The 14,579-nt window shown below is 37.0% G+C and overlaps 3 protein-coding genes across 8 annotated transcripts in view; 2 read left to right on the forward strand and 1 right to left on the reverse strand.

Moving 5' to 3' along the window:
* LOC576722 (C2 domain-containing protein 5) overlaps nt 1–2,975 on the forward strand; it is a 35,026-nt gene extending 32,051 nt beyond the window's left edge. For all 6 annotated transcript variants that reach the window (XM_030982823.1, XM_030982827.1, XM_030982828.1 and 3 more), the window contains 2 exons: nt 388–534; nt 1,072–2,975. In XM_030982823.1, coding sequence (XP_030838683.1) covers nt 388–534; nt 1,072–1,200 — 276 coding nt within the window. In that variant the 3' untranslated portion in view covers nt 1,201–2,975. The remainder of the gene's footprint in view (nt 1–387; nt 535–1,071) is intronic.
* A 1,743-nt stretch (nt 2,976–4,718) lies between these two features.
* Nucleotides 4,719–10,942, reverse strand: LOC587746 (3-oxoacyl-acyl-carrier-protein reductase-like). The gene is made up of 8 exons (NM_001242685.1): nt 10,835–10,942; nt 8,952–9,091; nt 8,003–8,095; nt 7,301–7,439; nt 6,934–6,974; nt 6,274–6,343; nt 5,466–5,502; nt 4,719–4,923 (listed from the first exon to the last, which is right to left on the reverse strand). Exons 1-8 carry the CDS (start codon nt 10,860–10,862, stop codon nt 4,719–4,721), a joined length of 753 nt encoding a protein of 250 aa, NP_001229614.1. The 5' UTR covers nt 10,863–10,942.
* A 167-nt stretch (nt 10,943–11,109) lies between these two features.
* The window catches only part of LOC584566 (acyl-protein thioesterase 2), a 33,799-nt gene continuing 30,329 nt past the window's right edge, over nt 11,110–14,579 (forward strand). The window contains exon 1 of the mRNA XM_011670153.2: nt 11,110–11,153. The gene's annotated coding sequence lies outside the window, so the exon portion shown is untranslated. The remainder of the gene's footprint in view (nt 11,154–14,579) is intronic.

Here is a 14,579-nt window from a genome sequence, read left to right on the forward strand (position 1 = left end):
CTACCATGGAGTGGCCATACGCGCTATTTGAAATATTTGAAATTTACCGGGAGCACTGGTATATTTTGATTATTCAATTTCTCAAAAGCAGAAGTGTCTTAGGGGCTTAATTTTCTAGTGCTTATAATATATCCACAGGGGCATCCAAATATATCAACATCTTAAAGAATTATTATCCATCCAATTTTCAAAATTTCCCAAAACTCTGCATTACCTTTAACTCTTTCCCAGTGGCAGTGCATCTAAAAATTTATTTTTATATTTCTTCAATCAAGAGCAGCAGCTACCAATGCTCTTTCACCTCATTTATTCTTGATTCTTTTCCCTTAATTCTTTGTGTTCATAGAGGAACATTAACACTCATGTATTTCCATTTCCTCCTTATAGTCCGGTGGTGTCAGCGGTTTCATGCGTAGCTTCATCGCCGAGGTCAACGCCATCGTGAGACGTCACGTCGCAGCGCTGGGTGGAAACGCTCTTGTAGCTTACGCTCTCATCGATTGCATCATGGAAGATAACCCCCATAAAAACCAAGTGAGTGATTCCTCTCAAACATTCCTTTTACATACTTCCGAAGCATGTCATTCTTTATAAGCTTAAAGGGGAAACCCACCCTGATATTGAGTTGGTTTTGATAGTAGCAGAAAAATAAGAGAAACCGGTCAGTGAAAAATTGGGCGAATACCGATGATATACATGTATATACATGTATATATATAAGAAAGTTATGGATTTTTGAAGGTGCAATCCATCAAACACGAATTGGCAACTCTATGACATATCTTTCGAGCTCCCCTCCCATTTTCGCTGTTCTAAAAAACGTCAAAAATCATTATTTTCCCTTTAAAAAAAATTCATTCATACATTCATAATTATGATTATTGCATATATGTAATTATACAAGCCCTGTATGAAACAAATCTACTCTGTCAAAAATAACTAAGAAATTGAAATTTTTTGAAATTTTCTGTATTCTGCAAATTGGAAAGGAGCTCGCTCAAAATGTCAACAGAGCATATGTGGGGTCATTGAAAGGTCATGTAATTTTGTTTTCTTCATTTTCCCGTACAGTGCCAATGCTTGATTCATGTCTGTGGAGATGCTGTTCACATCCAGTACGAGGCCTCGTCCATGTTTCTTGATGGAAGCAGTGGAAAGAACTCGCCCCACATTGCCGCTGCGCCTGCCACCCGAAGCTAAAACAAACCAACAGTGCCACTCACAACCGGTACGAAGCCTCGTCAATGTTTCTTGATGGAAGCAGTGGAAAGAACTCGCCCCACGTTGCCGCTGCGCCTGCCACCCGAAGCTGAAACAAATCGACGGTGCCGCTCACAGCCGGTTCAAACATCCAAGATTGCTATCCCATGCAAGTAGTGCAAGAAGTCTCTCAATTTGGCCAAGGTTCATGTGCCTCAGAACTTAGAATAGTGAAAATATTCACTTCTCCAGTATGGGATGGCATTAACACCCGGTTCTAGGAATTAATGTTACTTCCTGATGTAAGCAGCGCACATTGCTTCATGTATATTTTCTGCCACTCCAAGCTCATTCAGCCCGCCAGCCCTAACAATTACTTCTACTTTTGCTGGTGGCGTTTACATCTTGTTGCAACAACAATGACTGCTGTCTCGTGAAAGTTGGAGAACAAAGTTCACTCATGTTACAACATCTGTCGGTCTTATCCAAAAGTGCAATATTACTTACTTCTCCATTCATAAACATTGTTCTCGCTAGGAAGTAAGAGGGGTTCTGGGTTCGACCCCAGGGCTAGCCCCCACTTAAATATGTTGGATGATTGCATGTACAGTTTACGACTAAATTGTTCATACCCCTTGTAAATTTGATGTTTCTTATGTTTTTCATAACTCAATTATTTAAGGGTGGACTGGTTGAATTAGGGCCATTGTTGAATACTTTGAGATGTTAGCTTTAATAAGTTACCTTCTCAAGAAACATAAACTGGGACAAATAAAGTTTTCATGTACTTTAAATATAACAAAACTTGGTAAGAGTATGAATAATTTAGTTGTTAACTACATTGTGACATCCCCCACCCTCTTCAAATCACTTAAAATCAGTCAAGATTAACACAAAAATGAGCATCGGTATATCCACCTAATTCACAGGAGTTGAAGGTTGTTTTGTTTGTTTTACCCGAATGCTAAGAAATCATGTGTTTGCTTCTAAGTAAGCAACCAGGGTACCAACATCTTTAAACCCTCTCTGAGGGATTTGGTAATAAGGATCACTACCTTACCAAAGGGCACTAGTGCATCGACTTGGTTAAGAACCTGGGACCTCCCGATTGAGAGACCACTGCTCTACCACTGAGCCAACGTACCTCATATACGTGTAAGACTCCAATTTCATTAAGGCCCGCCATTATATTGCCTTAAACATTTTGGGTTTGGAAATGTATCCAGTAGGACTATCATTAGTAACATGGTGATTGGACTACTTTAAATTTAAAGTCTGTAAATAGAATTTGATGTAAAAATGTATCATATCTATACAGATAAAGATTGAATCTATATGCCACATTCTGGCTCTGTGCAGGCGATGTATGACACAGCACATCAATATAACCGCTGCATTATTAATATTTGTGTAATGTATATAGGTAACTCCATGAATTAGGGACCCACTTTGTGACATTTTTGGTGTCCCTGTTACATAAGGAATCCACACGTATTGTGGCTCTGAGTAAAGACTTAAACAGTGGAGGGAGATTGTTAAGTGATTCTAGGCATGAGGATGCAATAGGATGCTTGGAATTTGGAAATCACTTAACAATCTCACTCCACTCTGTTTAAGTCTGTCAGAGCCACAAATATGTGTGGGTTCCTTATGTAACAGGGACACCAAAAATGTCAGTGTGGATCCCTAATTTATGTATTGTAACTCTTGCCCAGAAATTGATCACTGCCGAGTGCTTTAGTGATTTAGATGCATGTATTATGGAATCACATTATATTGAAGGGACTTTGGATATCAATACCAAGCCTAATTAGCTCTTAGTACCTGGGCTCGTATTCAATTCAATACAAATGTCAGAAATATGAGTATTTTGCAATGTTTTTGGCTTAGGTGAAATACTTAGCCAACTTTGGTATTCAGTTGAAGCTTTTGGCTAAATATTTTACCCTAAGTTTGATACATCTCCTGAGCAGACTTTAGCCAATTATTTTGAGGGCCTCGATTGGAAAGCATATGCCCAGTTATCTTAAGATACACACAATTATAAGAGATTGCATTTAATGCGACGCAATAATTGTGCATTCAAGGAATAAACCCTACTAGGTACCCACTTACTACCTCTGGGTAGAGTGTGGCAAATGTAGATGAATGTCTTGCCAAAATGACGTTAGTGCTGTGGCAGGGATCCATTGGAACCCTGTACCTTGTAGTTCACAGTCCAGAGACTTATCCTTTGATAACAACACCTGGATGTATATCTGCTCTAAATTTCTCCTGACCTCTGGGCCATTTGCATAAAACTTACTATTGATGGTAACTTTGTCGTTAATGGTAACTTTCATAAAAACCTTGATTTGATTTGCTGTTGGGTAATGTTGGCATGGTAGTTAATATTGATGGCAAAGTTACCATCAGTGGTAATTTTTATGCAACAGGGGCACAGGTACACACTGTTAAGTCCATCTAAATGTTGGTTGAAAGGCAGAAAGGTAATTCCAACGCTGCAGTATTATTTACAAAAGAAGTAAAGTGAAGAAGAACAATAGTAAAGGTTGCAAAAATCTTGTATTGTTTTATGTTTATTCTTGAATTGCATTTCTTTGTATATCAGTTGTAAATACATGTACGAACATACGAGTATGCATGTAATGTCCATAAACACTGCATGTCGATCGTAGCTGGACAATAAATGAGCATAAAAATATCAAACAACTGGCTGTTCTTCATATTTGCTTTGTTGAAAAAAGTTGGCATTCACCAAGTGGGTTGAGAAAGGACACAGATTCATGGAACACAAACTGTAAATTCAAATTTACCATAATTTCATTTTATCCTGAATTTAGGGGGTGCATATTGTGGTCCTCAAGCATCATAGTTCTTAGAACTTCATTAATCCCCTCCCTCTCCCCTTAAAGGTATAGACCAATTTTGGAAACGTCCCCCTCTCAAAAAATGAAATGGAAGCTCAAATTACCAATCATGTGAAAGAATATGTTTTGACTATGACTAATACGTGATGATACAAATTTTGCCGGGAAACCGCCTACTAATTGATATATTTGGTAAATAAGTTATCTATCCGACCTGGAAAGATATCGCGTAGTCCCATATACATCTTTCTGTGTACAGTGCTTGTAACTTTACCAAGATTAGGCCAAATTTCTAACCCTTTTGATGATTCCAGAACCTTGCAGTACACACCAATACTCATATTCTAGATGATCAATCTTTTCTGATCGATTCCACAACGTTTCTTTCACAATGCAAATGCATGACCAGAACTGGTCTATACCTTTTATCTCTCTCTCTCTCTCTCTCTCTCTCTCTCTCTCTCTCTCTCTCTCTCTCGCTCTTCAAGTTTGTGCAACCCCTTCATTAAGTACCACCCAGAACATTCTCTCCCCACCCCCTCCCCCCATCCAAGTTCACCACATTACATTAATAAACTGCTGCAGTTTATCACATCATATCTAAAGCCTTTATAACCAAATTGTCGTCTGCGTCAGCGTCAGCGTACTTCACATTAGAAAGCGTCCTCCGTCAATAGAAAGCAGCGTACCAGTCACACATCTTGAAGTATCCGACACCAAATATTCGGTTGCCTTGACGACCTCATCCACAGTCCCGTGGCGACCAATGGGATGCATTGACTTGGACCATGTGATCACTTGGGCGTCGCTCTTCCCGAGGTTTCGGTAGAGAGGAGTTAAGATGACGCCAGGACTGTCGGAAGATGGAGAATGGAAAGAAAATGTGAAGGAATATACTTTTTTATGAAATAATCTTAACACAAAGGAAATACTTTTTGATCATTCGGGCGTCGCTCTTTTAGAGGTATTGGTAATAAGGAATTAAGATGACGCCGGGGCTGATGGGGAACATGTATTGTATTTTATTCAGGCAATCAGTAAAAACCAAACGTCTTGGGATGCAGAATATGTTTGCAAAAACCCAAACAGGGCTGCATTCCCAATACAAATGATAACGAGCAATCAATTGTGACAAAATACGTGATCATAAAAAGCGAGATAGGAAACAAAGAAATACGAAACATGAATTAAAAACACACATTCAAATTTTAAAGCATGGAAACTTGAAACTGGTGAACAAATTATAAGAAGAAAAAAATATTTAAGAGTTAAGTATTAAATTGCTTGAAGGTGTCATATATTCGGGTAGTATTATTTCAGAGAGATTATGAGTAGATGAGTTATAATTTATAATGGCAAACAATTCAGGAAAATAAGTATATTCTTTCTACTCACTTGAGAGAATTAACTCTGACGCCGTAGGGTCCCAGTTCTGAACCAGGGAAAGGGGAGAGCGGATTGAGACATGCATCAGTGAGAGGGTGAGAGAAACGCAGATGGAAAATAATAAACAGAGTGATCGAAAATAAGGGAGAGAGAGAGAGAGAGAGCGGAGAAGGAGAGACGGAGCGGAGAAGGAGGGAGAGAGTGGAGAAGAGGGAGAGAAATAGATGGCAAATGGAAAGGAGACGAGTGAGTGAGAGAGAGAGGGTGTCGAGAAAGAGGGGAGATCGAAAGAAAAGGGGGCGGGGGAGAGAGAGATGAGATTGACATGCGTTTGCATGGTAACCTTAAAGGCCTTCCTTCACTAACAGTTCGCCCCAAAACATATAAAATACAAACACTAATTAAATTAGATTCCAGAACCTTAATTCATCATCCATTCATTGTATCGGTCTCGATATGTATGATAGAGGATATATTTATTTTACGCGATCGCAAAGGCCTTTGACAAATCAACCTCGACAGCTTCATTGGGGACTTTTAGATTTGCGTGGACTGATACGTATGACGTCCATTCAAGGCAGTGCATTAAAAGGACGTCAATCGTAGCAATCCCCATTGTCTTCGTGCGAATCTAAAAGTCCCTAATAGCTGAAATGTGCGAACATTAACATGACGTATTACATAAGCCAAACTGGATTTCTTTGGGATATGTCCTAGAGTATTGAAATTGCCCTTGAATGGATTTCTCGAAAGTTTTTATGATTGTGTCTAGTCTTGTTTCGGAAAATATATTCACTCATTGCCGTTTTCTACTTACCAACTGCAAGGCTTTTTGTGAACTGATCAAGAGCGACCTTCGATATTGAATATGTAGGGTTGTAGTCGCACTGTTATAATAATAATAATAATTTGGATATTTATATAGCGCCGGTATCCGCCAGGCTCTGATGCTCATGGCGCTTTACATATTACAATCACAAACATCACTTTCTTAACTAAAATAAAAGATGGAATATCAAATTGATAGCAGCGAATTTGTGGACTACTTTGGGCAAACAGAAATATTTCGTTTCAGAACAACAACAAAATCAGACAATGCATATTTCAGAAATCCATGGACAAAAAAAAAACAGTCAATGGATAGTTCTGCTTCTCATGAAGTTTGATAAAGCTTTTTTGTTTCTTTTTTTAGGGGGAAATATTCTAGTAATAATAATAATAATAATAATAATAATAATAATAATAATAATAGCCTAATAGTCCACTCCAAATTTTATTAAACCGAAACGGAAATTCTTTTTGCCCAATTGATCGTGAGCCCGGCAGCCACTGAGCAGCGCCAGATCGACGTTGCTCTAAGTTGTTGACAACTTTATATAACCACAACAATTATTTTTCTGTGCCACATTGTAATTATCATGGAATAGGTATGCCAAAGGCCAGAAATGGAGTGAAATTTAGGGATTTTGCCACTTACTGTAGTTTTGGAAGCAACACTCGACATGTTCACGACGCAGCCTGAATGAGTATGAGAGAAAGATGATTATTTTAAAATAAAAACAAACGGCTTTATATACTCAAAATCTCTTATTTCTCTCATTATCCCTCCTCTCTCTCACTTTCTCTTACTCTATCTTTCTCTCTCACGCACACACACACACACACACAATCTCTTTCTCGCTCTCTCTCTCTCTCTCTCTCTCTCTCTTCTTTTTCTTTTCTTTTAAAGGTAGAATTCAAACTAAGATACAAGTTTTGTCTGCAAGAATAATTCCTTAGATGCACTATCTGAAGACGGAACTACAGTAAACTAATTACATTTATTAGAGAAAGTATATCGCCACCTTTTGATTCTTTCAAATATGGGATGGCCAGCTTGGAAAGGTAAATAGCTGATCTCAGATTCAGCCTCATGACGTCATCAAAGAAGGTCATCTGCAGGTCATGAAATCTTCCTTTAGCTGGACGACCTGCGTTATTTATCTGGAAATAAAGAACGACGACAAAGACGACGATGATCTAAGTTATATACATAATTTAAACAAAATTATGCTCGAGTCTGACCTGATTGTATCATTATTTATTTATTATCACGTATATAGTTTCACTTCAATGATACAACCAAACAATGGCGTAGCCGGGACTCAACCATTAAGGGCCGGGGCTCTGTTCCAACTCGGAAAAATGAAAATCGAATTTTACAAGCTGATTATGGGCGGGTGTTGGAGGTGGTTCATGTGTCTTACATTTCTCGTCCATTATTCCTTTTTCACTTTTCTCGCTTTCCCTTAATTTCTTTTTCTTTTTTCCTTTTTTTGTTGTTGTTGTTATTCGTTAATATGTATAAACACATCTCTCAGTATATATTTTACTCATTACTAATTTAAAGTTTACGAACATATCCCTTTTAAACGCAATAATGTGTAAGATTTCACCCAACTTATAAAAGTGTACCAAAATGTTATGTCATTCGAAAATGCTCGATTTCGAACAAGAAATCAAAATCAAAAACTTAACACTAAACTAAAAAGTGGAATGATTCTCACAAGGATATCAAGGCGTCCAAACTTTTCTATTGTCTTTGAAAATATCCTTTCTAAGTCTTCATCTTCAGTCAAATCGGCAGCAATAAGTAAAATCTGAAAGTCATGAAAGTCAAAAATAGAAAACTGTTATATTTTGTTTAGGAATGCTAAATAATAATAATAATTTGGATTTATATAGCGCTTAATACGGTATATCGTTTTAAAGCGATTTACAAATATTATTACCCCGGTCATCGGATTCATTCACGCACAATGTTTACCATCTCTACTCCCTAGGGATGATGATGATGATGATGATGATCGCAGCATGTGTATTACGCCATTTGACGTTATACCCTAATATTTGCATCTTTGAACAGCAGTGCATGGGCATAATATTGATCAAGTATATCAGTTCATTGTATGTCTTTTTCTTCTCTCTGTTTAATTGAACAAAAACAAAATCATTATTTGCATCTCAGTTTGGGAGAGTGATTAAAATATCAAGACTAACATAAGACATAAAAGAAGACAGAAAAATATCAGAATATCAATCAATATTTTATCTTTTATACTAAGTTAGTATAAAAGATGACATATAGCAGTAATGCAGGCAGTCAAAGAAGGAATTATATTTCAAACCTCCATTTGCGAAAATGAGTTGCAAGTTTATGTTTGGGTATACAAACTCGTTACGTTCTCAAAATGATGTGATTTGATTTAGGTGTATTTAGCAATACCGTATAAGATAATGTCTATGAAAAACGTATTTGAATTTTTCTGAAGAATCATAACCGGTTTGCAATGGTTGAATTTACAATATATAAAGAACGAGAATGGGTATTAAAAGGAAAAATGCGACCTCGGGATAACGTTCTTTGTTCATTCCGATTTTGGACATAAACCTAACCAAAGCATCGCTTCTATCTTTTTTAGTAGAAATATATACGGGTCTATAATATTATCTCACCTCTTTTTCGCTGAGCCCACGTTCACAGCATGATTTCCCGACATCTTTCAGTTTTTCTGCGTCCCTTCCGGTGAGAGCAAGACGGCAGCCAAGCTCAGCGAAACGCTCTGCGATACCAGCACCTATACCCGAACTGGATCCTGGTAATAATTAGAGTAGATAATGGAGGAAATGAAATTAAACCAAAAAAAAAAAAAATCGCTCGTCAAAAAAGAATGCAATCATAACTCAAGCGCAGATACTTTCGAAAAATCTAGATCCCACCGCTGCCACCATGTATTGAGACGTGGTTCAGGGGGTGATCCACTAACACTACAGCTAAAATCGATCCCAAATGAGATTAATTCGCTCTTAGGCTCAATATCACTCCTAAGAGCAATATAAGGCATTTGAAATTACTTCTAGCAGTGAAATCGCTATTAAGGCTGAGAGTGATCCGGATTGAAAGACACGCGCTTGTGTGGACTATATTAAGTCACGGCAATCCCTTAGGATACATACGTGTACTATCCTACCAATGACTACACACTGCAAGTCATCTCTTGAAATGTTACGTAATCCGAACATGATTTCTATCTTCACCTTAATCCTTCTTCGCGATCTTCATCGTCATTTTTATTATCATCATGATAGTTACTAATTTCGAAATATCAACTCGAGGGCAATTTCAGAAGACTTTGTACATCCCATAGAAATAATGTTCTGCCATAATTAGACGTCATTGTAGTGTTAGCTATTCACAAGTAATGGACAAGCAAGGCTATTGAAATGACTTTCGGTTGAAATTATGTACGAAAATCATTGCAATCGTGTTTCATTACATTTTTATCATCTTCATCACCACCGCCGCCACCACCACCACCACCACCACCACCACCGCCACCACCACCACCACCACTTCCACCACCGCCACCACCACCACCACCACCACCACCACCACCGCCACCACCACCACCACCACCACCACCACCATCACCACCGCTACCACCATCACCACCGCCACCACCACCATACCACCACTACCACTACCACCACCACCATGCACCACTATCATCGTCATCATCATCTTCTTCTTAACACCATCACCATCATCGATCATCGATCATCGATCATCTTCATCGTCATTAAAGAGAGGCGGAGGAAAGTTAGAGAGAAGGAATGGAAGGAAGAGGGTTTTGGGGTAGATTGTGTTTTAATAAAAGAAAAACTCATAATTTCAATTCTGAAAAATAAATTATGTTGGGAAATATGAAACTCATTATTTGTTTAAGTATTCAATCTAATTCTGAAGAAGAAAAGAAGAAGCAATGCTTGTTCTATAGTTTGGGGATGAAATAACTGAGTAATGCGGTAATAATTTCCTATTTTGTAATTGTGATATATTTTAGTCATATACATTGTGAATTATTTTGTACTTATGTTCATTTATCAAATGATAAAAAATGCTTTGTTATAATTATGTTGTAGTTTGTATGAACTAGGACTATATGGAAAATGCCTTGTAGTTCTACATTATGTTATGTACGAACGAGAATTGGAGTTTTGAGAAATAAAATCAATGTTTAAAAAAAAAAATCATCATAATAATGAATACTAATACGAAAAATGTAATATTCATAAACATTGCAACATTATCATCATCGTCATATTCTTCTCCATTGCCAATTCATGATAGCTTATTGTAAATACCGGTATCTTTAAATCAATATCGATGAAGACCAATCGACAAAATGAAATGGAGAAACGCAACAACGCCTTGAATACAGTTTATCCTGTGGCACATGATCAGTTTGAGACCAGGAATAAGTGAATAAACATACAAATCGGACAAACAAATACAAACGGGATTTTTAACCGACAAGAAAGAAGATTTTTAGCCATACCTGTAATGAGAGCAACTTTTCCTTCCATTATGAATATGATACTCCTTTCTTTTGTGCAAAGTCACCTATTTTTACACTCAAAGCAAATTATGCACTTAGTGTATACCTGTTTGATATTCATGTGCCCATCATTATAAACATTAAAAATAACGAGAGGGGAAAAGAAGGGGGAAAAAAAGGAGAAAAATGCGGGTATTATCTGCAAAACAATTTTTTTTTTGCAGGCACCACAACAAAATTAAAAGTCAAGAAAACTGTATTGTATTTGTTGCTAGCTGGCGCTCTTCTCTTTACAAGCAGGAGCGATCTACCCTGGATGGTAAGTGCGATTTGTTGTCAATTTATTGAATTTTCAGGTCGTAATTATCATCATTTTTCTTTTTGCACCGACAGGATTCAACTTAGGAGTGTGAAATATATTGGGTGGATTCAGCGTGTATTTTAGTGAATTGAATAGTGTGCAATGATGCGAAAATGGATTGTGGTATGCTCATTTCTTGACTATGTAGTCCCACTCATACGATGTTATGTCTTGTTATCCGCCGAATTAAGGTAAAATTGCACTGGCGCGCGTCGGAGAAAATGAGAGGGAAAGGGAAGAAAGAAAGAAAAAAAGGAAAAGAAAGGAAAGAGAAGAGAAGAAAAAAAGAAAAAGAGGAAGGAAAGGAAAGAAAGGAAAACAAAGGAAAGAAAAGGAGAAAAGGAAAAGAAAAGAAAAGAAAAGAGAAAATGAAATGAAAGAAGGGGGGGGGGGGGCGATAGAGAGGAGAGAGAGGGGGTGGGGGAGTAAGAGCATAAGAGAGGAAGGTTGGGAATAATAGAGAGGGCCCGGGATGTAGGGTGTTGTCGTCTCGTCGAGGGAACGAAAAAGATACGCATATATATAATACGTTGCTGTGTAGGGTCGGCTGTGTTGGTATTCTCGCTCTAAATGTTCACAAATGTGACAAAAAATTACTTGATACAAGTTAAACGTGGACTGAATGAACCCTAACAAATCATTTTATAATGAGAATCCTAATTAAAATCACCCAGAAACGATTGCAGCACGAATACGAGCGGCCGCTGTCTCCTACTCCTAGCGCCACCGCTTTTCATGACTTTGAAATTAATAATATTGGTCTAAGAGCAGAGGCAAAACATGCGGGCCGCCATCTTGGATTATAATGCATACCATACCTACATTATAATTTTTCGCCTATCGCATGCCCTTCCAGTGTGATGGTATCTTCAAAAAGCCAAATGAAAAATAAACACCGGACCTGCTAACACCATCGTGTGTTGCACCGCAATTCAGCTGCCCTCGTACTCATTGACTACAATTATGCGATGTTTTAAATAATGGATTTTTCTGATAAAATTGGTAAATATATTTAACAAATCATTTTTTTTCTTTTTCTAATTACTATTATTTTTTTTTTTTTTAAGTGACAGATCAGCCATTCTCAATGATTGAATGCGTTTTTATTCAAAGCATCATGATTGCAATAACATTTTATAGGGAAAATGACAAAAACATAATACAGGCAAAATCTGTTTTTTCACAAAAAAATATCCTTTTTCAAGCTGAATAATATGTTTTTTGAAAGTAACAGGTTGGCAGCTCTGCATTGTCATTATAGATGGTTTTTCTTAAATATTTTTTTTTATAAAAATAATTTAATTCCCCCCTTCCTAACATTTTTCAATTTTTGACATTTTTTTAATGGCATGAAAATAATTTTAAACATGAACTACAACAACTACAAATGACAGATTTTATCAAAGGTATGAGTGATTTAATTATAGAGTGCTCAAAATTTAAACTAGAAATTAAACTACTGTATGTATAAATAGAAGGTAACAGTTAACAAATAATTTAAAGGTACTATGTCCCTTTTGCAGCCAACCTCAAATGCTGTAGAACTTTGCAGGAATTATGAATATGTCATGTATGTCCTATCTGTGAAATTTAAACGTTAGCAGTGTCCTCATGTTCAAATTATGCAAGGAAACCCGTTTACTTGCTAGACTTCACTGTCAGACACTATTGAGTGACTGACTGGCCTTTTTCTTCTTTGGTAGTAATATACATGAAAATAGTTGTAAAGGATACATGAGCATTTGTCTACATCAATAACCCACTTCTTGTGATGGCCAAGATTAAACTGATTGAATCAAGCTTTGCGCAGCATAAAACGTATGACCTTTCGGTACAATTGTCTGAAAATCAAGACTATTACTTTTGGGCTCTATAGCCCTAAAGTCGATTTGACAACTAATAGTCGTTATTTTCCCACTTGAAGACGTTTTCAAACCCCAACTTTTTTAGGGAAGTTTTAAATTAGTATTATCTTTCAAATACAGTTGGAATTTAACTTTTTCATTTTTTTGGCCTGCAAATGGGACATAGTCCCTTTAAAAGAATACATATTTTCATCAATTTTGGAAATGGCTCCTGGTCCTTGAAAACGGCTCCCGGTTCTCTAAAAAAAATAAGGACCGGAGCCGCTTTTTCAGATATTTGGCTCCCGGTCTGCTTTGACTTTAATAACAAAAGTCTTGATTGGATTCATGTACATGTACATGTACATGTCATTGGCAGAACTACATGTATGTGATCTATTCAAATTGCCACTGGTAAACTTGTGTTAAAACAAGTCAACACTGTACTTTTTAAAAGTATTTTCTTTCTAAAGAATGGTCCATAGGTATTAAGGCTGCGACGTGTAGTCGAATGCTCGAGTACCCGCATGGTTAACAACTACTCGGGTACGATTTCTCGTACCCGAATATTCGGCCGCAAAAAAAAAAAAAAAAATTAATTTTTAAAAAAAAATTTAAAAATGTCCAGGCCCACGCTTACCCGTGGCATGGTACCGTCGGTAAAAATGTTTCCCAACTCAAGCACTGTCAAACTCACCTTTCAGAAACTGGGACCAAATGTCCAGATTTCTGTTTGGACTTGGAGGAAAATGAATTATTCTGCCATCTTTGGCTTTTAAAACAGCATTGTTTACTGTTAATATTCTTATTAAATCGGCGCCTTCAACTGCAACTCAAAGTAAAATTGCATGCGTTTTCGGCGAGGGACCTGGGAAACTGCCGAGTGGTATGGAAGTGGCAAAAAAAAAATTAAAAATTTAAAAAAATCGAAAAAATTCAAAAAAAATCAAAAAATTCAAAGAAATTATTAAAAAACATGGCGTCCGAATATTCAAGTATTCACTTGTGAGCCTGGGAGTGTACTCGGGTACCTCATTACACTGTTGTGCACAGCCTTATCATCAATAGACCATTTTCGTAATGTAACCAAATGTAATGCATAAATCTTAATCAAGTACCATGTTACAAAAAACGGCTTGTCCTACCTGACAACACCGATTGTCTAGAATTTGCATTCTGACTTTTGAAATACAATCATTCATAACAGGTGGATGACAAAAATGGAAAGAGGCACTTAACAAACCTTGTTCATTAAAGTTTATTACAATACGAAAATGGTTTATGGCATACATTATATGTGCCAACAGTCACTCTCGCACTCGATTGTATGCTGGTAGTTTGCCATTTTATGAACACCAAACTATTGAGGCATTCATGATGCATCTATACTAAGTCATTGGCTTTTCTCTGTGAATGAAGATTTTATGTTATGTTATTTTATGTATTCTGTCTCTTTACTGTATGACAAGTTTATTTTACACATATACTGTACGTGTACTTGTACATTTACCTCATAATGTTGCAAGCTGAAAAATTTTAC

The sequence above is a fragment of the Strongylocentrotus purpuratus genome, unplaced genomic scaffold (genome assembly GCF_000002235.5).
Source record: "Strongylocentrotus purpuratus isolate Spur 01 unplaced genomic scaffold, Spur_5.0 spur5_scaffold_13, whole genome shotgun sequence".
NCBI classification, from domain to species: Eukaryota; Metazoa; Echinodermata; class Echinoidea; order Camarodonta; family Strongylocentrotidae; genus Strongylocentrotus; species Strongylocentrotus purpuratus.

Bases quoted from the DNA above. Each gene is read 5' to 3' on its own strand.
- LOC587746 (NM_001242685.1), bottom strand. From the start codon at position 10,862: ATGGAAGGAAAAGTTGCTCTCATTACAG. The intron at 6,344-6,933 runs GTAAGTGGCAAA...TTATTATAACAG, and splicing joins GTGTTGCTTCCAAAACTACA to TGCGACTACAACCCTACATA. The intron at 5,503-6,273 runs GTAAGTAGAAAA...TCCCTGGTTCAG, and splicing joins CACAAAAAGCCTTGCAGTTG to AACTGGGACCCTACGGCGTC.